The following is a 26,227-nucleotide window of genomic DNA, read 5'->3' as shown; positions in this document are numbered from 1 at the left end:
TGGAAAATATTCTGCCCTGTCTTTTTGCCAAGAAAAACTATCTTTCATGATTTAGGCTAGGGTAATATCCAGGCAGTCACACATGCACAAACGATCAGCTGTATCTCATCCATAGCTCCATCATCTCTATTACCCTTTGTCCTCCATCCACAAATGCACACTAACAACAAAAAGCACCATTGTCTTATCACAAAGGCAACGTGGCAGCTGCCTGTATGATTGGCCCCTGGGATAATCTGGCAGTGAGCCGCCTGCCTTTGTGGATGGATTTGTGCTCACAGAGATCGCCTACCTTGCATTGTAGGCCGGTGTGAGGAGCAGATTGCGTAAGAGGATCACCACAGTAACTGTGTAATTCAGAGGATGCTCAGCCCATTGCATCCTCTGCTACCCTAGCCATGCAGCCCCAAGCCAGCCCCTCCATGTTTGTTTTACTAGTGAGTGTGCATGACTGGCTCCCCTGCTGAAGACCATTACCACAGGAAGACGCTGGCACGGGAGGATTACCCAGCCCCATGGAGTCGAGGGGGAATTAGAGATCTAGAGACAGAGGGAGAGAGAATGGGGGGGTGGGGGGGGGGAGAAGCAGATCCCTCCTCCTCATACCCGTATGCAGGAAACCAGGGATGTTTCACACCCACATTAAACTGTTCATACCTTTCTGGAGCCCAGTCAATGAAAGCTGGAATGGACATTGTGGGATTTTGCTTTGTGTGTCTGTGACATATGTTATGTTTAGAACATTCTGTTTCCTAGAAAACCACTCCTCTTTCACATTATTCCATTGATGTCACTGGCAGCATTACGTGGTCAGCCTTGTGGGGGGAGGGAGGGTGAGAGAGAGGATTTTCACTCTGGTCCTCCCACCCCATGGTGCTCGGGAATCAGGAACACAACAACGACTTGACTAATTTAACCTGATCTCAGGATAGATTATAAGGGAACTTGTTGAGTGCGGGAGAAAGGGCCTTCGTCCCAAATGGCAGCCTATTTCTGACTTTTACAAGGGCCCATAGTGCTCTGGTCAAACGTAGTGCACTATATAGGAAATAGGGCACCATTTGGGAAACACTCAGGGGGCAAAACCCACAGGTCTCCTCCCTGGCTCCAGGGGACAGAGTGGGGCCTTAGTGGACCGAGGTGGCAGAGCGACTCATGATGTCCCATGGCCACGCTAGGCAGGCTTAGCTACTCGTTACATTAAAACAGGGGCTTCTGTGACAGAGTCAGCATTATGAAAGCTAAGAGGATTACGCTGATGGACATTTCTGGCGTTCTCGCCGTCAATTATCAAAATGAAAAGCAGTGACTGGGCAGGCCTGGCATGCCCTGCGGCACAGAGGAGCCTCTATCTCTCGGTCTGTCTGTCTGTCTTGTTTTCTATGTTTATCTCTATCCCATTCTCTCAGTCACAGAAGGGGTTACTGACGTTCACAAGTTTTTGTGTGTGTGTGCCTGTGCCATGGATTATAAAAAAGGGCATTTAAATTTTAATGTTTCTAAAGTGCAAAACTGTATGTTACGTAACTGTACTGTATAAAACTGTCCTAGTCGCACGTCAGTGGGCCAGCCATCTATGCTGCTCATGCCTATAACTCCCTCCATCCATGATCCCTCTCTCGGCCCACCCTGACTAGTGTTTGTGGCCCACCGTCCTCTGACTGGCCGCGGGGTCATGCGTGGGGCGTTCTACTAGCAGACATGGACGTTGATGTGACGTCATTGGAGTGTGTATAGTGTGTGAGGTAGGGTGGTGCTTTGTTGTGGTGGGTAGAGCCACGCCAGTGACCACGTGGTAGGAAGGCTTGGGCCCACCCTGGGGATTAGCACAACGCTGCCTGTGAACGTAATCAGCCGATACGATGTGCCCCCACTGCTGCAGCAGCAGACATCAGCCAATGACGAGCCACGACCGAGCAGGAAACATGTTAGTCACAACACGACACCCTCACACGGTTGTGTCTGAAATGGCACCCTCCTCCCTTTATAGTGCACTAATTTTCAGCATAGGGCTAAAAGAAGTGCACTTTAAAGGAATTAGGGTGCCCTTTAGGCCTACTGTGCACACACACACTCACAACCGATACAATGGGTAATTCAAACTACACAGGGATAACAACATTGACCCTATATATGTGGATTACAAAAATTAACACAAACCAGCGAGCCATTTTAAAATCCATTTTTACTTTTCTCGGTCTCATAATAAACCTGATTTCAGTTACCTGAAATACAGGCATGAGAGAATGGACTATTCTAGCGTGTTATGTACATGACAGTGCATTATGCTAATTTACCAAGATATTACTGCAGGGACAATGTCATCTCTAACCCTGGAATTGCTGCTGTGTGAACACACTTGATAAAGGGAATCTGAGGCAGACAGAATGGATGAAACATAGCTCCATCTGGTGGTGTCATACTGTAACTGCAGCAGTACCATTTAGTAAAGCCCCTGTATTGGTACTTGCTTACATACAGGCAATTTCATTTCAATTCCATTTAATCAACTCAGGAAGTAAAAATGAAAATAAACAAAAAAAACAATTAAAAAAATGGACCTCATTGAAACATGGTTCACTTCCTAAATTGACCCCAACCCTGCCGACAGCGTATACACGTCTTATTCCCCTCTCTCGACCCACGGAAAAATATATAGGAAACAAACACATTTATTTGTTCAGAAAAGGGAATTTAAAGCTCCAATATGCGATAATTGAGTCGCAATTTCCTGGTTGCTAAAATTCTAATGGTTCTCCTAATCTCTGTTTGTGTGACAAAACAAACAATGTATACTGTAGAGAATCATTGTACCATCTAAACCATGGTGAAATATATTTTCAATAACCCAAAATATAGCAGTTTTGGCTGTTAGAAGCTGGTGTATGAATCCGAAAGTAAAAGATGCAAAAACAAAACGTAATGGGAAGCATAGAAATACAAGAGATCTACAACTTCTTAAACTTGCTTTCAATGAGAAAGACAGATCAAAAACTCCCATTTCTATTGTGAATTTGGTTGGGTCACCCAAAACAATACATATTGCAGCTTTAATGAGAAACAAAAAAAACAGATAAACCATTCCAGCCTACGTCGAACGATGTTGGGACTCTCCAGCGTGTGGTAAGCTTTCACCTCGCCAGCCCAGTCCAGAGCCGAGGGGGCTTGAGGAGAGGTAAAAATGACCCTAAGGGTTACATCATGTGTTCACATCAAGAAGAGGTCACTCCTGAAAAGCCCATCTGTCTCTCACTGCGGTGGGGAAAGACGCACAATAAACAGTAAACAGATTTTTAAATGGGGGGGAAAGGACAAATCAACACAGCAGTTGGAATTCAAACAGCTGGAAAGGCTCCCGAGGGGAGCTCAGGTAGCCTGTGTGTGGAGAATACCTAAAACCCTGTGGTCCTCTGGGTAATAGTCCTCGCTCCCCTCCATCCCGTCTGTGTGATACTGTCATGACTGACACCATCTCTGCTGCATGTTGCTCCTCTCTCCTACACCACAGCATACTGCTGATACAGCAGCTCACGGATCTTATAATAGTCATCACACAGGCATCCTTCCAGGCCGATGCGCCCCGCCTCCGTCTGTACAGGGGAGGAGATAAGGGTTAGAGGGGTCACACGTGCGTTATCACTGAAAACTCCCAACATCATAAACAATTGTATATAAACATTTTAAAAAATCACAAGCAGATGCAAAATGGAGATTGAGTGTTGTACAGAAGCAGAAATGGTTGATTGTCACAGGTTTCTGGTCATGGCTGTTACGTCTGCTCATGTCCAACGTTAAATAAAATGTATGATGTTTCTGCGTCATCCTTCCTTCCCCCAGAGCATTCTTGTAAATAAATAACAATCGCTATTCAATTCAATTGAATTGAAGTTCAATACATATATAGCTGTTGATGTTGTTGACAACACAGGCCACCCCATGCACCCTCTGGGTTTATTTACCATTTCCCATGCAGCAGCTCAGTGAAAGGGATGGTTTAGGCTGTCACAGAGCGCTGAATGTAAGGAGCCTTGGCTAGTGTGACCTATCTCCTGTTTCTGTAGCGTGAGGCATCTTGATGTACAAGTACACCCCCTGGACAGGACGCTCGTCAATCGCAGGGCCTCACCCCCAATCTTTCTCCTTAATGCTGAGTGCCAAGCAGAGACTTTGGTATGACTCGGCCGGGGATCGAACTCCCAACCTCAGGGCAGACACTAACTACAAGGACACCGAGATTGTGCAGAATGAACACAGGGCTGAATTAATGACCGTACTGTGTGTTGGGGAGGAGACAGACACACAGTAAACTCACCCTGCGGACGGCCACCATGTTGTTACACACCAGCACTCCTCCCACAAACTCACCCTGCGGACGGCCACCATGTTGTTGCACACCAGCACTCCTCCCACAAACTCAGCCTGGATGCCTTCCCTCAGCAGCACCTGCTTGAAGTCGGACAGGCGCGGCTCGTTGATAAACACTGACTGGTGGCCTGGGATCTGTGAGTTAGACAGGGTGTGCATGGGTTAGAACCACAACTGTTTTCTATACACATGATCCCAGACCAGTTGGACTCTATTGACTCTGCGGAACTAAAAACTAAAGTCTCTATACACATGATCCCAGACCAGTTGGACTCAAACTAAAACCATGCAGTCGCTATGCACTGGAGGTGAGTTTAACAAGGCTTCGGTTTGCAGCAAACATGTTACTTAGAAACTATTTTAATGTATATTCCAAAATGTTATGGGAAACATTGAACAGCACATTTTCAAAACGATTACTGTGGCATTTCACAGGCAATAATCAGACTGCAAATCACTTGGCTATTACTAATACACGGCCACATGATTATCTGTGACGGCAGTTTAGACCCCAAACAGACACTTACGTTTGTCGCACACTACCAACTTTTTACGGACGTTAGCGGCTAACAAAATATTCTGAACAAAAATATAAACGCAACATCCAACAATTTTAAAGATTTGACTGAGTTACAGTTCATATAAGGAAATCAGTCAATTTAAATAAATTCATTAGGCCCTAATCTATGGTTTTCACCTGACTGGGGAATACAGATCTGTTGGTCACAGCTACCATATAAAAAAAAGATGGGCCTCAGGATCTGATTACGGTATTCCTGTGCACTCAAATTGCCATCGATAAAATGCAATTGTATTCATTGTCCGTAGCTTATGTCTGCCCATACCATAACCCCACCACGGGGCACTGTGTTTACAATGTTGACATCTGCAAACCCCTCACCCACACAATGCCATACACGTGGTGTGTGGTTGTGAAGCCGGTTGGACGTGCTGCCAAATACTCTAAAACGGAGGTGGCTTATGGTAGAGAAATTAACATTAAATTATCTGGCAACAGCTCTGGTGAACATTCCTGTAGTCAGAATGCCAATTGCACACTCCCTCAAAAAAGAGACATCATCTGTGGCATTGTGTTGTGACAAAACTGCACATTTTAGAGTGGCCTTTTATTATCCCCAGCACAAGGTGCACCTGTGTAACGATCATGCTTTTTAATCAGTTTATTGATATGCTACAACTGTCAGGTGGATGGATTATCTTGACAAAGGAGAAATGCTCACGAACAAGGATGTGAACAAATGTGCACAACATTTTAGAGAAATAAGCTCATTGTGCTCATGGAACATTTCTGGGATCTTTTATTTCAGCTCACGAAACATGGGACCAACACTTTACATGTTGCATTAAATTTTTGCTCAGTGTAAATGGAATATGTTAGCTAACATTAGCTAACGTTTGCAAACTACTTCCCTTGTTGAAAGCACCTCTGATCTTAGATCAGTTGGACTTTGTAGAACAACAAACATAAAGTTAATATATTGGTAACTCTGATCTCACATCAGTTTGACTGAGTGCAACCACAACTATACAGCTTCTGATCATTAGTTTTGACCATTTTATAATGAATTCATTTTGAAATACGTAAATCTAAATTTGGTTGATCACAATGTTTACATGTTTACACCATAGAACTATAACATTTTAACCTTAGTGTTGGTAAAGATTCCTGGGTTCAACTCAGTAGTCTCCCTCCCTCCCGGGGCCAGAGTTCGCTCGCTCGCCCTCCCTCCCTCCCGGGGCCAGAGTTCGCTCGCTCTCCCTCCCTCCCTCCCTCTCCCCCGGGGCCAGAGTTCGCTCGCTCGCTCTCCCTCCCTCCCTCCCTCTCCCCCGGGGCCAGAGTTCGCTCGCTCGCTCTCCCTCCCTCCCTCCCTCTCCCCCGGGGCCAGAGTTCGCTCGCTCGCTCTCCCTCCCTCCCTCCCTCTCCCCCGGGGCCAGAGTTCGCTCGCTCGCTCTCCCTCCCTCCCTCCCTCCCTCTCCCCCGGGGCCAGAGTTTGCTCGCTCGCTCTCCCTCCCTCCCTCCCTCTCCCCCGGGGCCAGAGTTCGCTCACTCGCTCTCCCTCCCTCCCTCTCCCCCGGGGCCAGAGTTCGCTCGCTCGCTCTCCCTCCCTCCCTCCCTCGGGGCCAGAGTTCGCTCGCTCTCCCTCCCTCCCTCCCTCTCCCCCGGGGCCAGAGTTCGCTCGCTCTCCCTCCCTCCCTCTCCCCCGGGGCCAGAGTTCGCTCGCTCTCCCTCCCTCCCTCTCCCCCGGGGCCAGAGTTCGCTCGCTCTCCCTCCCTCCCTCCCCCCCGGGCCAGAGTTCGCTCGCTCTCCCTCCCTCCCTCTCCCCCGGGGCCAGAGTTCGCTCGCTCTCCCTCCCTCTCCCCCGGGGCCAGAGTTCGCTCGCTCTCCCTCCCTCCCTCTCCCCCAAGGCCAGAGTTCGCTCGCTCTCCCTCCCTCCCTCTCCCCCGAGGCCAGAGTTCGCTCGCTCTCCCTCCCTCCCTCTCCCCCGAGGCCAGAGTTCGCTCGCTCTCCCTCCCTCCCTCTCCCCCGAGGCCAGAGTTCGCTCGCTCTCCCTCCCTCCCTCTCCCCCGAGGCCAGAGTTCGCTCGCTCTCCCTCCCTCCTTCTCCCCCGAGGCCAGAGTTCGCTCGCTCTCCCTCCCTCCCTCTCCCCCGGGGCCAGAGCTCGCTCGCTCTCCCTCCGGGCCAGCGCTCACTCTCACCTCGTGGGCAGGCAGAGGCTCCAGGGTAGGGATGACATCACTCTCCTCCGACAGCTCGCGCACATCCTCGCCAAACAACGTCTTCATGGCGCGCTGCTGCGCCACCACGCTATGGTCCGTGGTGGCATCGTCAGCAGGGGTCACGTCCATGGCCAGCTCACTGTCTTCCACAACCTCCTCGCCAGTTCCCTTCTCGCCTTTCACCATGCCCTCCTCAGGCAGCACGCCTGTGTCCACCTTGACCACGCGCATGTCCAGTACGCCATCGATCCACGCCAGCTCTGTGTCCTTGGCGCGGCAGAACTGCAGCGAGCTCACCAGTGAGTCTTTCAACCGCACCTAGGGAAGAACACCACAACCTCGTATGTACATTAAACAGAAAGTGGTTAAGCTCAACGTTTGTGTTTCTATACATTTCTGCACATAAATAAAACTGCTTCTGTAGCTCAGTTGGTAGAGCATGGCGTTTGCAACACCAGGATAGTGGGTTTGATTCCCGGGACCACCCATATGTAATATTTATGCACGCTTGACTGGAAGTCGCTTTGGATAAAAGTGTCTGCTAAATGGCATATATTATAAACCTTACACAATTGACCCATTGTCTGGTCCAGAATTCTAAGATGGCTTGACCTGGGTTTGATTAGTTACAGCAGGGGTGGGCAATTCCAGTCCTTGAGGGCCTGATGGTGTCACAGTCTTGCCCCAGCTAACACACCTGACTCCAATAATCACCAAAACATGATCTTCAGTTTAGAATGCCATTTGATTAAATCAGCTGTGTTTGCTGGGATGGAGAAACAGTGTGACACCAATCAGGCCCTGGAGGACTGGAGTTTCCCACCCCTGGGTTACAGTAACCGTGACTAAAGCACATCAACTTTCTGGCTGGTGAATCGTGATAACACAAAATGATATGTCAAATGGGTCAATTATTCACAGGGCATTAGTCAAAAACCTGTCCCAAAATATCCTACATGAGCATGTATTTTTTAAATGACATTCTACCTGGTAAATGTGTGTCTCACTGGTGGCGTCCACAGTCTCCTGCAGCTTGGGCGTGTAGACCTTGATGTCCTTGGTGAAGGCCTTGCAGGACTCGGCCAGGTCCAGGCTGGCCTCGGGGGGGCCGTGCACGATCACCAGCTGCCGCGGTTTCATTTGGTTAATGATCTTCTTGATGGAGTCGCCGTCCGAGCGGCCCTCGTAGTCGATGTAAGTCACCCTGGCTCTGCACAGGAAGATCAGACCAGAATTGATAATTTCTCAATATTTTAAATATGCATTATTAAGAAAAAAATACTTTTAGGATCATATTAGAAAGAAATGGGCACAATTCATATTTTGTGCAAATAAAAAAAATAACTTAATAGTCTTGGCAGTAAAATCACAAACTTACATTTTTCAGAAATATGCCTTGTATGTCATTAGAATATATATCAGAATGATTTTAGCACTGAGAGGCTCTGAATACATCTGCTCTCATTTAGGTGTTTGGGCCCAATTACTTGATCTCTAGGTTCTCCGTAGTGGAGGTACACTTGGTGGGTACTTTGGATGAGGAGTCCTGGTCCATGGGTTCGTCCCCGTTGGCCATGCCCGACTCCAGCTTGTTCTTCTCCTCCTCAGTGGCCTGGAGCTCTGGTACCAGGAAGTCCTCCGGTCTGGAGACAGACAGTCATTCATTAGTACAATATTGTGCGACGCCATCTGGAGCTGCTACAACAAAGATTCCAATGCATAGCTAGAGCTCATTATCCAAAGGGATTTCCTGTTTCTACATTACCTGATCTCTCCATAATACTACTAGTTCACTGACTACAGTGCCTGACGATCTCTCCATAATACTACTAGTTCACTGACTACAGTATCTGACGATCTCTCCATAATACTACTAGTTCACTGACTACAGTGCCTGACGATCTCTCCATAATACTACTAGTTCACTGACTACAGTATCTGACGATCTCTCCATAATACTACTAGTTCACTGACTACAGTACCTGACGATCTCTCCATAATACTACTAGTTCACTGACTACAGTATCTGACGATCTCTCCATAATACTACTAGTTCACTGACTACAGTATCTGACGATCTCTCCATAACACTACTAGTTCACTGACGATCTCTCCATAATACTACTAGTTCACTGACGATCTCTCCATAATACTACTAGTTCACTGACTACAGTACCTGACGATATCTCCATAATACTACTAGTTCACTGACTACAGTACCTGATGATCTCTCCATAATACTACCAGTTCACTGACGATCTCTCCATAATACTACCAGTTCACTGACGATCTCTCCATAATACTACTAGTTCACTGACTACATTACCTGATGATCTCTCCGTACTCATCCCATTTGACCCTCTCCTCGTGGGTGGGGAACATGGGGTAAGACTTCTTGGCCTGTTTGAAGAAGCTGCCCTTGCGGACGCCGTCTCCCTTCATCATGAGATCGTGGTGTTTGGTTTTCACCACCGCCGGCAGCTCCAGGTCATCCTCCATGTCGCTCTCATCACTCGAGTCCACGTCCACCCTGAGACAGACACAAATATATTAGACACACACAATCTTGCTGTGTTTCGCCACCTCAAAGACGAACACATCTTCATTCCTGGAGAACAACCGTGCTGTTATGTGGTTGTCTCGCCTTGTTCCATTAAGATGGATGCACTGTAAGTCGCACTGGATAAGAGCGTCTACTAAATGACTCAAAATGTCATCTGTGCACACATACAAACACACAGAAAACAGCTAAATAATACCCCTAACCCACCTGGAAGAATATTATTCACAGTGCAGTAGTATTGTAAATACGAATAGGCCAGAAATAAAGTGTCAGTGACTCACTCTTTTTCTTGTTCAAGTTTTTTGGCAGCTTCCTTCTTCATTCTCTCTTTTTCTAGGTATTCTTCCAGCTCTCTGCCTTCCAGCTTCACCCGTTTCCTAATCTGTCAACATGACAACAAAAATGTATGAAAAGGGGGGGGGTGAGAAAGCCATTGTGACATATCAAGCTGTTCCCATGCTTGAGTTGAGATGGAAACTGGGAGACAGGAAGAGCCATATGGACACGCTGCACAAACAGATAAATCCAAAAATCTGAGCCAAAATGGCAGCTCGTCTTCCCTAAAGTCTTCTCTTATAGTTTCACCTCCAGGTCCAGCATCTTCTCCCCGGGGTTGTCGATGAGGTAGCGGCCCAGGGTGCCGGGCGTGGTACGGTAGGTAAGGATCACAGAGTTCTTGGCGTCCTGACACCATTGGATGAAGAGCTCGCGGGAGAAGCCAGACTCCAGGTCGGGCTGACTGCAGAGCACCACCTTGGGGCTGGGCACGCGAGCCAGGTCGGCCAGGCTGTGGCACAGGGACAGGTGACGGAACTGGAAGGGGTTGTTGCGCTTGTCTTCGAAGCAGCGCATCAGCTTGTCACTCATCCACTCCACCTGTAGGGCAGAATATAACAGAGTCACCACTATTGTTACCATGCCTATTACAATGACAGAGTGATGCAAGACGAACTGTTTGAGGTACCGTGTTTGTGACATGCTATATTTTGCGGAATATATTAATTCCGTGCCACAAAATGCTAACATTTTATACCTTTCAGAAGATGCAGCATGTTACATATGAAAGCCCATTAAATGAGTAGTGAGCAATATTGAAACGTGAATAAAAGCACATAAGTACTTATATGTAGATGGTACTGGACCTGGGGAATTTTTATTTTATTTTTAGATCTTTCAAATACTTTTTAGCTGTGCTCACATGTTGCAACTACACCAACAGAATAGTCCCAAAGGTGCAAACCCCACCCATCTGGCACTCCAGGCAGGCTGAAGCAAAGACTCAGATTGGACTGGTACTGTGTGGTCAGGTAATGAAAGGGTATGTGTGTGACTCTGACCTGAGACTTGGAGAACTCCACCACGTTGTAGCTGACGTTGTTGAGCAGGGCCAGAGAGTAGACCCCCAGCCCTGCGTCCTTTGTCCTCCAGATCTGGTCCAGCAGCTGAGCCAGCTCCAGTACACGGCCTGCCGTATCCACCGCGATCAGCACGTTGCCGTCGCCGCGTAGGGTCTCCATTACATTGGCTGAAGGAGGGGGGGGGCGGCCGGAAGATTGGTAAATCACTTTTCCCTTCATATTCAACCAATAGGTATTACTGTGTTGTCTGGCCAACTCCTATGGTCATGACTTTCCAGTGACCACAGGTAGTTGGTAAGAAAGCACAAACATATATGTGACCAGGCTAGGATTGCAGATGATTGAGTGTTGATTAACTTACTAAGGAGCTGCTCGTCCCTTTGCTTGCGACGCGGCTGTACGTATGTAGCGTTGAACGAGTCTGTGATGAGAAGAGAGGGACGGCTCACCGACTCCAACGTACACCCATTCAGGTGGCTGAAGAAAATAAACAAACACTATAACCATCGTTCCCCGCCACCGACAGCTCTCTCATTGCCTTCCCACATTTATCGCTTGCTCTTCTCTCCATCCCTCTACTCACAGTGTTTGTTTAATAGCTTACTGATTGATGAACAATTTCACAAATTCAGCTGTTCTTAAATCTTTGCTGTGCTTTAATAAAGGCTTGACACTTGTTCGTTAGACCAGCCTCTCTGGTATTATGTATAATGTATTTAGTGTTGTTTACACTGTTCCAAATTGTCAGAAAAAATGGATTTATAATAACCCCCTTTTATCTCCTTATTATTATTATTATTATTACTATAATGATCATCATTATAATAATTAATGTCATGATCATAAGTAGGTTTAGTATAGCAGCCTTGTATAACCACCACCAAGCTGTAGGCATAAGAGCACATCCTGTTTAGACTTAATACTGTAACTTAGGCCTGCTTCAATAGTTATATAGGCTACTGTATCTATCATTCATTCCTTCACATCACACATCTGGAGTGATTCATGTTTTTAAATGCAATCAAGCATTTTAGTTTTAAAATAACAAAGTGACCCTTGAATAATTAGTAAATAAACTATTCCATGTTGGCAACTGTTTTTAGTCTTTGCTGTCATAACCAAAAAATAAAACTCTACGGTTCACCTATAATTTATTTTGTGTTGTTCTGAACGGTCATAAAACGTATATTATAATCTAACAGCACCTGTTTGACATACATCATATGTACGCAGCGCTGACGACTCACCTTTTTATTGATCTCCAGTATTTCACACAACTATTTATTCCACACATCTGACTTCCTCGTTACCTCCCGAGCAACCAAACATTCCCCCGTTTCCAGTTTGTCACGCCATCTGCATACATTCCCCCGTTTCCAGTTTGTCATGCCATCTGCATACATTCCCCGGTTTCCAGTTTGTTACACCATCTGCATACATTCCCCGGTTTCCAGTTTGTTACACCATCTGCATACATTCCCTCGTTTCCAGTTTGTCATGCCATCTGCATACATTCCCTCGTTTCCAGTTTGTCATGCCCTCTGCATACATTACCCTGTTTCCAGTTTGTCATGCCCTCTGCATACATTACCCTGTTTCCAGTTTGTCATGCCCTCTGCATACATTACCCTGTTTCCAGTTTGTTACACCATCTGCATACATTCCCTCGTTTCCAGTTTGTCATGCCCTCTGCATACATTACCCTGTTTCCAGTTTGTTACACCATCTGCATACATTCCCCTGTTTCCAGTTTGTCATGCCCTCTGCATACATTCCCCCGTTTCCAGTTTGTCATGCCCTCTGCATACATTCCCTCGTTTCCAGTTTGTCATGCCATCTGCATACATTCCCTCGTTTCCAGTTTGTCATGCCATCTGCATACATTCCCTCGTTTCCAGTTTGTTACACCATCTGCATACATTCCCTCGTTTCCAGTTTGTCATGCCATCTGCATACATTCCCTCGTTTCCAGTTTGTCATGCCATCTGCATACATTCCCTCGTTTCCAGTTTGTCATGCCATCTGCATACATTCCCTCGTTTCCAGTTTGTTACACCATCTGCATACATTCCCCCGTTTCCAGTTTGTCATGCCATCTGCATACATTCCCTCGTTTCCAGTTTGTCATGCCCTCTGCATACATTACCCTGTTTCCAGTTTGTTACACCATCTGCATACATTCCCCTGTTTCCAGTTTGTCATGCCCTCTGCATACATTCCCCCGTTTCCAGTTTGTCATGCCCTCTGCATACATTCCCCCGTTTCCAGTTTGTTACACCATCTGCATACATTCCCTCGTTTCCAGTTTGTCACGCCATCTGCATACATTCCCTCGTTTCCAGTTTGTCATGCCCTCTGCATACATTCCCTCGTTTCCAGTTTGTCATGCCCTCTGCATACATTCCCTCGTTTCCAGTTTGTCATGCCCTCTGCATACATTCCCCCGTTTCCAGTTTGTTACACCATCTGCATACATTCCCTCGTTTCCAGTTTGTCACGCCATCTGCATACATTCCCTCGTTTCCAGTTTGTCATGCCATCTGCATACATTCCCTCGTTTCCAGTTTGTCATGCCCTCTGCATACATTTCGCCGTCACATGTTCCGGTGTTCAGAGTTTGTTATAACCAATTTAGTAATGTGATTATGATATGCTACAGGTCAGGCCCTATTGGTCATGTGCATAAAATACATACATGTGTCACGTAAAGACTAAGGGTTGAGGGAATAGGGAATGCTTATTTTTTGCGTGACAGAACTTTTCAGTCAGAATTGTAATTATTTTGCAGCTTCAGCAACACGGACAGCGTGATAAACATGTTGATGTTCTGTGGTATCGCTGCAGCAGGGAGGAGAGACAATGGGTGCAAGTCACACAGTCACTCAATTTTTTTTTTTTTTTAACACAGAGCATCAAGTCTGATCCCGGCCCAATCAAACCAATTGCGTTCAAGACCTCTAGTCATCTGTGCGTCTTAATTATATCATCAAACAATGCACTTAAAGCATCAGACAGGCTCAGTGCATAGAGTTGATTTGATTAAAACACATAGGATGCGTCTACATATGGAAAAATACACATGATCAAATTTCGAACAATAGATTTTTAGTCTGGGATGGCCCTCTACTCACATCTCTCTTTTGTGGTTGAAGTCCACCGCGTAAACAATCTCCTCCTCCCCATCCTTCACAATCTTCCAGATGGTCCCTCCGATCATGTGACCAGCAGGAAGTGGAGTGATGGACAGACCATGTCCTTTCCCTGTAAACAAAATGTAGAAAGGTCGATTGAACCAGTGTTTTATGCTAGAGTAAAGAGATCACTACAACAGGAGTCAATCGAAATTGGACAGACCGTGTCTTTTCCAGTCAAATAGGAAAGATGGATTACTGCAGACCAGTGTTATGGTTTGAACAGATACAGTACATTACTCAGGAGTCAATAGAAATTATATATTATAATTGAGTCATTATGTAACACTGATACATCGATTACTGACCTTTCAGATTGACAATCTGGGAGTACTTCAGCTGCTGGATTTTGTCGAAAGCGCAGTCCACATCATCCAGGGTGAACAGGTTGAAGTCCTCAGTGTTGTTGCGCGACTACCAAACAACAGATCACAAGTGAGAATACTTTACAGTGCACTGTTACTCCCTCTGCCCCCACGTTTCGTTTCCCCACATTTTGGTTTTTACCCTAGCACTACACAGCTGATTTAAATAATCACCAGGCTTTGATTATTTTAATCAACTGTTTAGTGCTAGGACCCCAAAAAATGTGCACCCCTTGGGGTCCCCAGGACCAAGTTTGGGAAACGCTGGCGCAGTACATCGCATACATCCCCTAGCCTGGTCCCAGATCAGTTTGTGCTGTCTTGCAGAGTTGGCAAGACAACAAAAACTGATCTGGGACCAGGTTAGCACACCTCTGCCTCACCTGATACAGGTCATACATGAACATCTGACCCATCTTGTAGACGGGGATGGTGGCATATATGGGGCAATTTAGGCCCAGCTTGCCCACAGCATAGGGCAGGGCCCCCAGGTGCAGGGGGTCAGGATGGGAGAGGAGCACCGCATCAACCTGGTGGACATACCTGGAGAGGAGGAGGAATGGTCCATAAGAAACCTGATTGACTGGGACAAGTTCTAGTTGTTGACATTAGGAATTAATTAAATTGAGACTGTGGTGGGGATGTCTAGATAGCTGACATCAAGACTCAATTAGTAACTCCAATCACATTTTGCCCTGCCCGATGTACCCCCTTCATGTGTAACCAATCATTAGGCCTATGTTCTGAGTCTTCCCAAGTACCCCATTGAGACCTACTGGCTTAGATTATGGTGTGGGCTTCTACCTTTTCATGGAATCAATGATGTCCATGGAGAAGCTCTCATCCCAGCCACAGTCCAGGAGGAAGCGGAACTCATCCACCTGCAGCAGGTAGCAGAGGGCAGACTCCTCCTGCACCCCTGACACAGCAGTCAGTTTGATAATAGACGTCATTTTCCTCAGCTGTCATACTACAGGGACAAGACATAGAACCATTAGTTAATTAACTAGCTATTAACAAGATTATATTTTGAACCACTTCACATGCAGCAATATGACTGCGATATGCATGTATTGTAAACTGAAAAATGTACACAGCCATGGTCCATAAATGATATGGACATGATACAACTTCACAGCAGTTTCAATATTTACTAGACAATATAACACTATTTATCATACATCACTAACTAGTTATGAGATCATAAGCTAAAGTAATTGTTAGCAGTCCTAGCTAGCTAACGTTAGCTAGCATGCTACGTTTGCTAGCAGGCAAATGTTGCTATTACAATGGGCCATAGACTAACGAGTAACATACCATCAAGTGCCATACAGGTTTTAACTCCAATTGAGCAAAAAATTCAATAACACGAAGAGTCTAACATTACAATATTATGACATTTTTAGCAACGATTGTCCACACTTCTTCCATCGACTCAGACATTGTTTGCCGCTTAAATGTCAAAGGTCACTGGGAGATACCATTAAATCATATCTATGGCGGCGTAAAATAAATAATTGTATTGCCAAAGAAGAAATGCACTCGTTTTACTATTCAAATGAAAATGATCCTCCAGACTAATTAGCTCATATTCTGAAGTTGAAGACATGTTCAATTTAAAAGCATTTTTCATCACATACAGTTGCAAGTTAACACCACCATTTTAGAGCACTTGGTAGGGTCCAATGTCACTGAAGCCCTATGAGCGAGAGAAGCCTTTTCTATATGTATTTCTATAGCCGTGCGTGCAATACTTCAACGTATATCCAACGTATATCTTGCAATCACAACATATTGTAGAATTATTGTGGGACGAACAGAGGCTTATTGCTAGCTAGATAACCAGCTGGAGTCCATCATAAATTAGCCCATGATCGTGGCTCTCAGTTCCACATGAGTCAAGAGACGCGATGTTCGGTCTGAACATGAACACGCATCGCTTGCGGTACGGGTTTAGAAGCATAAGGACCTTATCTTTCATAATGACAATAAATAATGTCCCACAAACAAAAGGTTACATTGATACACACGTTTTTTTTTATGGTTAGGGTTCCCACATGGACATATTTCCATGTTGCAGTGCTTGTTTACAAACTTGTTTTGCAACTGTGTAAAACCCATTTAAAGCAGTGTATATGAACATTGTGTGCCTTTTGCATTTGAAAATTATTTTGTGATATAAAACTAGTGATTTTATGTTTCTAGAACCGTACCGTAATTGAGAATCGATTCGCATTTAGATGGGAGTATTTGGCTGTAAGAGCCAATTCGCCATTTAAACACATGTATGGTCTGTCCACCTTGGACTAAAGCGTGAAGTTAGGCTCCTTTAGTTCAATATTGGGCTAAAGCTGGCTTGCTGTGATAGTAACATCAACGATAGCTAGGTAGCTCAACAACAACAAAAATGAACGTGTATTTGTTGATAACAGTTGTGTGGACACTTGGATAAACAGTTCGCTAACAACTAATGTTCATCTAACTTAGCCAACTGGTTGTGATCCACTAACAGTTAGCTTGCTATTATTCCCCCGTGTTCCAGTCTATGTATTCTTGCCAACTCCTTATAACTTGACAGCAGAAAGGCTTGCATACACGCTGGTTTATTATGCTGTCACACAGCTATAGGTGCACCAAGTATTTGTTTTAATACAATATGGCTGCATACAGTATACTGTAAATGCATGTGTTTTGCACCAACCAGGAAACATGGTGAACTTCGCTGCCCTGATGCGTGACCATTGCGTGAACATATGTGTCCCCCTTGGCTTTGTGATCGGGATCTACATGGACAGCGCACAGGACCAGAAGCTGACTGCTTTCAGGAACAAAAGTGCATTGTACAGCAGGTGAGTTAAATCTGCACCCACTGATACACAATTTTTAAGTAAACCATGCTGTGCTGGCGCAGATATTCTCTTTTCACAAACTATGGCAGATTCAAGACCAGGCCAGCCCTGTACATCTCGGTCTTGTGGTTTGAATCAGGCATCAGTGTCTAGCCTTCATATGAAATTATACATTCCTAGCAATAGTCCAAGTGTGTACTAATGGTCCTCTGAATATTCTCCCTTATGTATAGGGAGTTGAAGTAGACCCACCCATCACCTGGAATATTTGTGTCCCAAGTCACATCCCTATTGTCTGGATGGTTTTCAAATCAAGTATGCCAATAAGAAGTGTCCCTCACTGTATCTTTATGGGTTGTATCGACTAATAAACATGTCCCTTTGTCAGCTAGTGAATCATTTGTGTGATAAAGTATACGCAATCGTAGCGATAATGCAAAGTTGGACATTTCTATAACAATGTACTTCCATTAGCAACACACAGAAACTAGGATTGATTTACACACCAATATGCAAGACTGTTTTAATGCAATACTTACTGAACAAGTAAAGATTAATATTGTAAGTGGGCTATTACAGACCTACTACTTTTGATTGATCATTGTGTTCCAGCATTGCACCATAGTTTTTGGAAGAGCCTAGGGGAGTTAGTTGTAGAGGGCAATGCTGATGCACTGCTCAGAGTTTATTCGACTGCTGTCCTAAAACCAGAAATTCTTCCTACACATAGTGAGAGGTGAATGATGCTGGTGCAGCATATATTTCTTGTGAAACTTGTTTTAGAGTCCCTCCATGATTCAGGATCGCTGCAGAGGTTCTGCAGTGTGAATAAGCCCTTTCTCAAACAGCAGCTCAGCCAAGGACACCTGGAAGAGAGCACAGAATTACATCTGTAAGAAAACTGCAGTGCAGAGTCTGACCCAAGCACTGACCAGCATAACGCGACCATCCAAATATCTACACTACTGACATGCAGAAGACGGCATACATGTTGACAAACATACCTTGTCCTCAGCCGACTCGCATGGCAAACTGCCCACTGTCACAAACTTTGGATACGCATGGATCAGAAACTCCATGCCGTCTGTTTGCTGAAAGAGTTACATCACGTTGAACACAAAGGCCATTACTGCAGTGCAGCATCTCAGGCAGGCACACGTCACTGCTATAGTAACAAGGCAATTCATTCATACCTCTGCTTTTATTTCAACGCTCTTGGGCTCCTCCTTGTGGTAGACTCTGGAGTTGTCTGCAGTGTAGTAAAGCCAAACTGCTTCTCCATCACTGCATAACCTGCAGGATCAAAAAGAAAAGTCAAGGTCATTTCTGGGAAAATGTTTGTAAGAGCCATGCTTTTGTAAGTCATAGGATATTTCATGTCCGAGATTTACCTGGCGATTCCAGAACGGATGAGTCTGACTCTGGTCTGGCCCCTGATGGTCACACCCACGTCCACAGCCTCTCCATCCTCCCACCTGGAAGGAGCTCCCTGGACACTGCTGGCCCGCTCCTCTGTGGATTATCACTAGAATCAGTAATACTGGCCACGTGGCAGTCTAGTTTGGGAAGCCCTAGAGCAGAGGTTCCAGACTTTTGACTCAGGCCCCCCTTCCAGCATCAGGGAACATCCCGCACCTCATCCCTTTCTATGGGCACTAGCACTGTTCATCACAAACTGTTCACACCCCTCTAGTTGGTGGAGAGAATATTTTGCAGGTTTAAAGCTTACTTCCTCCAATTATCCACATTTTGTCATGGGGTGCATAGAACATTTTGCCATTTTAAAGCACATTTTTGTGCAATTCTATACATTTTGCATGTCTAATGTGATATTAAATGAGTCTCTTGTCAACAAAACCTATGGGCCCAAAAAAATAAACAGCTGAAATGGGCTAGTTTATCCGGACATTTCTGACAAGTTATAAATAGGTTAGCAATGACTGACATGACAAGAGGAACTGATGATGCACTACCCAACTTTGAAATTGCACCATGTACATTCTACTATTACAACTTTCAAGAGTAACTTAAACCGGATGGAGTTCCTTTGTTTGTTTTTTTTTGGAGGGGGGGGCACAGTTTGGGAACTACTGGCTTAGAGGAGTCACAAAAGTCCATGTTTGAATTTCAGCAGTAGATATGTGGTACCTGCGGTGAGCATCGGGGGGAGACAGTCATGGAGATAATCCCTCGCTTTCTGATCCACCGCAGCATCCACAGGAGCAAAGGTTGATAGCTTCTTCATCAGCCCTTCTATTCTGGATAGGAACTGCGCCCTGCGTGGATCCTCCTACACACACACACACACGGCTTTCAAGAGGGTGCAACATTACAGAGAATGTTCAGATATACACTACCGTTCAAAAGTTTGGAGTCACTTAAAAATGTCCTTGTTTTTTGAAAGAAACGCAATTTTTTTGTCCATTAAAATATCAAATTGATCAGAAATAGTGTATACATTGTTAATGTTGTAAATTATTATTGTAGTTGGAAACAGATTATTTTTAATGGAATATCTACATAACCGTAAAGATGCCCATTATCAGCAACCATCACTCCTCTGTTCCAACACCAGTCTCAACGTCAACAGTGAAGAGGCAACTCTGGGATGCTGGCCTTCTAGGCAGAGTTGCAAAGAAAAAGCCATATCTCAGACTGGCCAATGAAAAGAAAAGACTAAAATGGGTAAAAGAACAGACACTGGACAGAGGCACTCTGCCTAGAAGGCCAGCATCCCCGGAGTCACCTCTTCACTGTTGATGTTGAGACTGGTGTTTTGCGGGTACTATTTAATGAAGCTGCCTGTTGAGGACTTGTGAGGAGTCTGTTTCTCAAACTAGACACTCTAATGTACTTGTCCTTTTGCTCAGTTGTGCACCGGGGCCTCACACTCCTCTTTCTATTCTGGTTAGAGCCAGTTTGCACTGTTCTGTGAAGGGAGTAGTACACAGCGGTGTACGATATCTTCAGTTTCTTGGCAATTTCTCGCATGGAATAGCCTTCATTTCTCAGAACAAGAATAGACTGATGAGTTTCAGAAGAAAGGTCTTCGTTTCTGGCCATTTTGAGCCTGTAATCAAACCCACAAATGCTGATGCTCCAGATACTCAACTAGTCTAAAGAAGGCAGGTTTTATTTAGTCTTTAATCAGAACAAAAGTTTTCAACGGTGCTAACATAATTGCAAAAAGGGTTTTCTAATGATCAATTAGCCGTTTTAAAATTATAAACTTGGACTAGCTGACACAACGTGCCATTGTAACAGAGGAGTGATGGTTGCTGATAATGGGCCTCAGTACACCTATGTAGATATTCCATAAGAATTATTATTATTATTTTTTAATTCAGCCGTTTCCCACGACAATAGTCATTTACAACATTGACAATGTCTACACTGTATTTCTGATCAATTTGATGTTATTTTAATGGACATTGTTTTTGTTGCTTTTCTTTCAAAAACAAGGAAATTCTAAGTGAGCCTAAACCTTTGAACGGTAGAGTATAACAGACATTATAACAGACATTCTTACTTGCCATGGGACATAGGCAATGATGTCAGCTCTAGCCGTTCAACATTCTGAATTTTTCACCCTTCTGAACACACCCCTGTTGAGAGTAGGTGCTCAGAGGTCAATTGGACTCCAGAGACAAGTAAACAACGTGTCTGAAGTACCTTGTCTGAGTTCTGCACCCCCATGTAAGTCAGGTAATCCACAGGCAGGCCTCGTCTGAAGTCCACATCCTCCTCCATGGCCATCTCTAGGGCTGCTGGGACCACCTGTCAGAGATCATGTTCTGCATCAAACACAACACAAGCCTATACTTCCAAGTACATCCATGTTGTATAGACATTACATTGTATATCATTCAATATTTTAGTTTTTTTGGACTCAAGTGTAAATTGAGCCATGCCCAATCTACATCAATGTTGATACAAAATGAGACAGAACTGGACAGTGTCACATACAAGGAAAGCAGAGGATTGATAACACACCTTTGCCAGTAGGTTTCCCCAGCTGTTCCTCTGATAAGATGAGACAGTGATGTGGAGGGAGTGAGCATCCGGCAGGCAGTTCCCCTGGTGGATAAACCCTCGGGGGAAGTAGAGGAGATCCCCAGCCTCCAGAACCACCTCCAGGATGGGCTTCCCGATCTCCGACTGGCTGAAGTTAACTGGAGGAGGAGGAATACCAAACCATCTGTAAGGAATGAGACTGAGGCAGAGGGGACTGGGAAGTGATCGGTCGTGCTTATAGTCTATTTATAGGCACAAGGGTAGACAAAAAAATACTTACGACTGGAAACAACGGGCAAGACCTCATCTTCTGACCTAAAAAGTGTAGCAATCAAACATCCCACAAAATATACAGAATTAGTTTCTCAGAGTTTAATTATATTAATCTGGTTCAAAATGGATTGATGCATGCTCTAGGTGCTGATCACCTTTTTGGGAATTTTATAAACTGGATTTAGACTGTTCATAACTCAGTCACCTGGGGTTGTAAACTCTCCAGTGCTTCTTCCCTTCCAGCTGAACCACAAAGGCCTCGATGTCGTCATAATGTGGAGCAAAGCCTTGTGTTCCTGGAGGTGTCAGATACCTGGGGACACAAAACTACTTTGCTGTAATGTCACGTGAGGTGAATCAGTATTCAGCATGAGGTAAGGATATAACATAATAGTTTGTCTTAAAAGAAGGAAATGTTCACAGTCCCATACATGTTCAATGACTTTCAGGGCTCTATTTTAAACAAACCTAACACAATGGTAAATCTTAGCGCTGGTGAAAGGGGTTTAGGACCAGGGATGTGTCAGAAATATTATTTATATTTTCACTGGAGTAATTGTGAGCGCAATAGCTGGGGCGAAAGAGCTGGGTTTTGACTAATAAATAAAATTATAGGTGTGGAGAGGGATTGGCTACTCACTGGCCAATCAGTGCATGTCAAGGCTTAATACTGTATGCTGTTGTCTTAAGTTCTGGTTGTTATTGACAGTCTACATTGTCATCCTAGTGGATTGATACCGTTTATTAAATAGCACAGGCTACAGTAACGAGTTATAGCAACAGTAAAAACATCCAGTGTTTGCTCAGTATGTTGAGGGTTGACAATCAACAGTAAAAACATCCAGTGTTTGCTCAGTATGTTGAGGGTTGACAATCAACATTGTTGTAATAGGCTTCAACAAGTATAGGCCTTCACTAGGCTCTCCTAAATTGTATTTTATGTGTGAGGCACGTTCTCAATAAGCAAGATCTAGCCTAGGCCTACCGTTGACATGGAGTTATATGGCTGGAAAATGTGAATACTTTTAGAGCAGCACATCTTTGGTAAGTGGACAAGAGGCGTTCTGTGGAAACGGGGAAACAAACCTAACGGAGTAGCCTATTCACTGCAGGCCTACGGGAATAATGCAAACACTTGACGGAAAAAGCCTCATGAGTAAACCATGTAGAAATGTTTTATGGATAGGCTATTTGGCAAATGCATGGCCATGACAAGAAAGACAGCAGACACATTGCTGTTATAGTAGGGTAAGGGTAGCCTATAAGGGATTTAAAAAAAAATTGAATTAAACGAAAACAGGAAAATAACTGACATTTTTCTAAAAACGAAGGTCACTGGATCATCTCATCTCTTATTCCAAAACAGGAGCTGGCTAAAATCATGTACTATAGCCTACATAGATAACAGGAGCTGGCTAAAATCATGTACTATAGCCTACATAGATAACAGGAGCTGGCTAAAATCATGTACTATAGCCTACATAGATAACAGGAGCTGGCTAAAATCATGTACTATAGCCTACATAGATAAAAAGTGGCTGCTCCTAAATGTGATCTTTTAATAAAGCTTTGGTGATTAAGATTTATTTCAAAGAGTTCTCACAAGCCAAGCCCTTTATGGTAGTCTTGACAACTTGGCGAATGCATTACCAAAAAAAACAGCCTTCATTGAGAGAGGAGACTATGCTTGGTTATGTTTTTAAATACGAGGTTACAGCACAAAAATAACATTGCTCTCGTTCCATGTGCATATGGGCACTGTGGGTCAAGGCTGGATAGGCTGCGCTTCCGCAGTCAACTGGGTTACCGCTAAGACCAGCTTCTGGTTGGTCTTAAATAGCCCCACCAGCACTGCCTGAAATTGGCACACGTTTTTAAGGACACAGCTCAGATATTGCCACCCCGCCAACTAGCAAGCTCATATAAGACAGGTAAATCACAGATCCTGGCGTTAGGTGTACAAATGACAAACGAGTATGCATTTGACAATTGCACTGGCTTAACGCAACCCGGAAATAGAGCCCTCAATGTTGTTCGAGAGCATCTCACTGGTCAGAGGTTGTCAGACAGGGTCACTCACACATTAGCTCCTGCCATGCTGCCAAACTGCTCCTGGAGGATGGACAGAACACTCCACACAGTGGAGGAGAAGGCCTGGGGGTTCAGCATACGGAGGGAGCAACCACTCTGTGGATTATAATAATAATAAGCCATTTAGCACACGCTTTTACCAAAGCGACTTAGTCATGTGTAACAGTATAACTTCAGACCGTCCCCTCGCCCCTACCCGGGCGCGAACCAGGGACCCTCTGCACACATCAACAACAGTCACCCACGAAGCATCGTTACCCATCGCTCCACAAAAGCCACGGCCCTTGCAGAGCAAGGGGAACCACTACTTCAAGGTCTCAGAGCAAGTGACGTCACCGATTGAAACGCTATTTAGCGCGCACCACCGCTAACTAGCTAGCCGTTTCACATCCGTTACACATGCATGCACACATTTTAGTCCCGGGAATCCAACCCACTACTGGGGCCATGTTCAACCAACTGAGCTAGAGGACACATGGTTGGGTTTCAATATTATGAGGTACTAAGAACTTACATGTTACACAGATATTGGTACGATCTAAATTCTAACCAACACTTGCTGCTCACACAAAGTAAATACAAATTGGCAATCAGGAGACTTTAATTTGGTTTTTACCTCATAGAACTCCCATACAGTGAAAGGAAGAGCCCTCCCTGGAGGATTGTGTGTCTCTCTTTTGTCGTTTGTGTAGCTGGTGACATCCAGGTTCACTCCATACTGAACATCATCCTGGAAATGTCAACAGCAACATTAGCCTGATCTGATCAAACAAAAAATGACCTTAGATGTCTAGCTAGTCATGACACCTTACCTGTCTTAAAATGCGATCAAACTCTGTTGTGGAGAACAGTCCCTTGTAGTAGTCTGGATTCTGACGTTTGATCAAAACTGGCTTCTTTTCCCATGTATCCCTGTGATGAAGGAAGTCAGTAAAGTTTAAAACAAAGTATATATCCCTGTGCAATCTAGTTCATGACTGTACTGAGAAAACCAAAAGCTACACAGGCATCAGTACCTGAAGAAGCTCTTGGAAGGAATGGGTTGGATGAGCCACTGGAACAGTTTACTGGCCCTCTCCCGGCTGTTGCTAACTTCAGCCAGGTCACTCAGCAGAGCCTCTAGTGCTTGTCCGCTTTTCTCTCCACACTGCACCTCCTGCATACAGCAAGACAATGACAGGTATGGCTAGAGAACCACAGTCAAACAGTTAAAGTACGTGAACAAGTGGCTTCAATATAGAGGGAGTGAGTTTGATTGTACAAACTAACTTCTTCAAGTCTCTCCAACCTCTCCTCTCTCGGAGACGATTTGATGACCTGCTTGACCATCGGTTTCATTTTGGCCTTTTTGATGGGTTTAGGGGTCTGGATGCCATTTTCCTTCCGCTTCTTCTTCTTTGGTATAACCTAGAAAATCATCCAGTAGGCAGAGGCAATCAGTTTGAAATCGTTTCAGGTAATCATATGCACATTGCAAAAGTATATTCAACAGATGGACATTATTCAACAAGCCCACTTCACATTGCATCAGTTAGCTAGCTTTCTTCCGTAGATTTGTCAACCCAGTTGATTTGCGTGCATGCCTAACACAAGACACTGTAAAGTCACTTTTATCAAAACTATCTGAAATTGCAAGGGGGCAAACACCAGTAATAACGTAACCCCAAGTACCTGCACAGATGATGGTTTAACTTCAGGAGTCGATTCTAATAGCGCATTTTGGTACAATTCAAAAGCTGACACATGTTTCTTCTCCATGTTGTCGAATATTTTTCATTCCTGACGTCATCAGCATGCGACAAAGGGGACTCCTTTTGTGCTGTATGTAAATGAGACAACTCCAGCTTAATAAAACACTTTATCGCCCTCTACTGTGCAGGCAGTGAGATGCCGCATATCTCTACCAAAGATACTGGGGCCTCGCGCAAAAGTTGGAATTTATACAAATGTAACTTGATGTGAAAATGTGCTCACCTCCAAGCAAACTTTAGACCATGAGTATGCACATCTGCTATCGTGCGGTTCGAGCAGATCCCTTTGTCAAGACGTTGACACATTAAACAACGAACCAGATATTTAACCGGATGTATAAATGTGAAGCATTCGGTTTAGCGTTTCCACTCACTACCAAATATGGTGATGAGAGTAAGCCCGGTGGCAAGCAGTGGGAGAAGATTGAGCTAGATGGGTTTTGGCTGACATTCTGCAAATGTTCTCATTGATGAAACATTTGATCCGCATGAAGTTATATGTTTTGTAGACTTTACCCTTTATCAAAGTTTGAAAACAATTTTTTAGAAGGAGTGCAAGGGTGGATTGAGTTACTACACACCAGCACTTCACAGAGCAGGCGTTCCCAAATGGAAACATGCAAAATAAACCGTCAATAGGATCTCACTGCCCACCTCCTTGCTTAAAA

At 44.8% G+C, this 26,227-nt stretch overlaps 2 protein-coding genes across 6 annotated transcripts; both read right to left on the bottom strand.

Moving 5' to 3' along the window:
- Positions 1-2,167: 2,167 nt before the first annotated feature.
- Positions 2,168-16,064, bottom strand: LOC110521087 (cleavage and polyadenylation specificity factor subunit 2). 5 transcript variants are annotated; one of them, XM_036976158.2, is made up of 16 exons: positions 15,899-16,064; positions 15,386-15,551; positions 14,965-15,124; positions 14,525-14,630; positions 14,157-14,286; positions 11,387-11,502; positions 11,005-11,192; positions 10,253-10,543; positions 9,949-10,049; positions 9,431-9,634; positions 8,592-8,747; positions 8,092-8,314; positions 7,084-7,422; positions 4,313-4,500; positions 3,393-3,590; positions 2,168-3,252 (listed from the first exon to the last, which is right to left on the bottom strand). In XM_036976158.2, the coding sequence occupies exons 2-16, from the start codon at positions 15,532-15,534 to the stop codon at positions 3,213-3,215; spliced, it is 2,589 nt and encodes an 862-aa protein (XP_036832053.1). In that variant the 5' UTR covers positions 15,535-15,551; positions 15,899-16,064; the 3' UTR covers positions 2,168-3,212. The 5 variants fall into 5 exon arrangements, with proteins under 5 accessions (XP_036832053.1, XP_090089312.1, XP_090089313.1 ...); XM_090233186.1 differs by having other exon boundaries at positions 4,366-4,500; XM_036976157.2 differs by having other exon boundaries at positions 3,173-3,590.
- A 1,875-nt stretch (positions 16,065-17,939) lies between these two features.
- On the bottom strand, positions 17,940-25,870 carry LOC110522552 (ribosomal oxygenase 1). Its single transcript, XM_021601004.3, has 16 exons — positions 25,783-25,870; positions 25,480-25,627; positions 25,078-25,215; positions 24,825-24,964; positions 24,621-24,720; positions 24,425-24,538; positions 23,798-23,904; positions 21,923-22,030; positions 21,725-21,759; positions 21,424-21,602; positions 21,103-21,207; positions 19,579-19,720; positions 18,822-18,942; positions 18,624-18,723; positions 18,435-18,521; positions 17,940-18,296 (listed from the first exon to the last, which is right to left on the bottom strand). Exons 2-16 carry the CDS (start codon positions 25,564-25,566, stop codon positions 18,228-18,230), a joined length of 1,632 nt encoding a protein of 543 aa, XP_021456679.2. The 5' UTR covers positions 25,567-25,627; positions 25,783-25,870; the 3' UTR covers positions 17,940-18,227.
- Positions 25,871-26,227: the final 357 nt, after the last annotated feature.

Source organism: Oncorhynchus mykiss, chromosome 4, assembly GCF_057628025.1.
Source record: "Oncorhynchus mykiss isolate SJ-2025 chromosome 4, ASM5762802v1, whole genome shotgun sequence".
Classification (NCBI taxonomy): domain Eukaryota; kingdom Metazoa; phylum Chordata; class Actinopteri; order Salmoniformes; family Salmonidae; genus Oncorhynchus; species Oncorhynchus mykiss.
The sequence above is the reverse complement of the archived record's forward strand: the minus strand, read 5'-3'. Positions and strand labels throughout refer to the sequence as shown.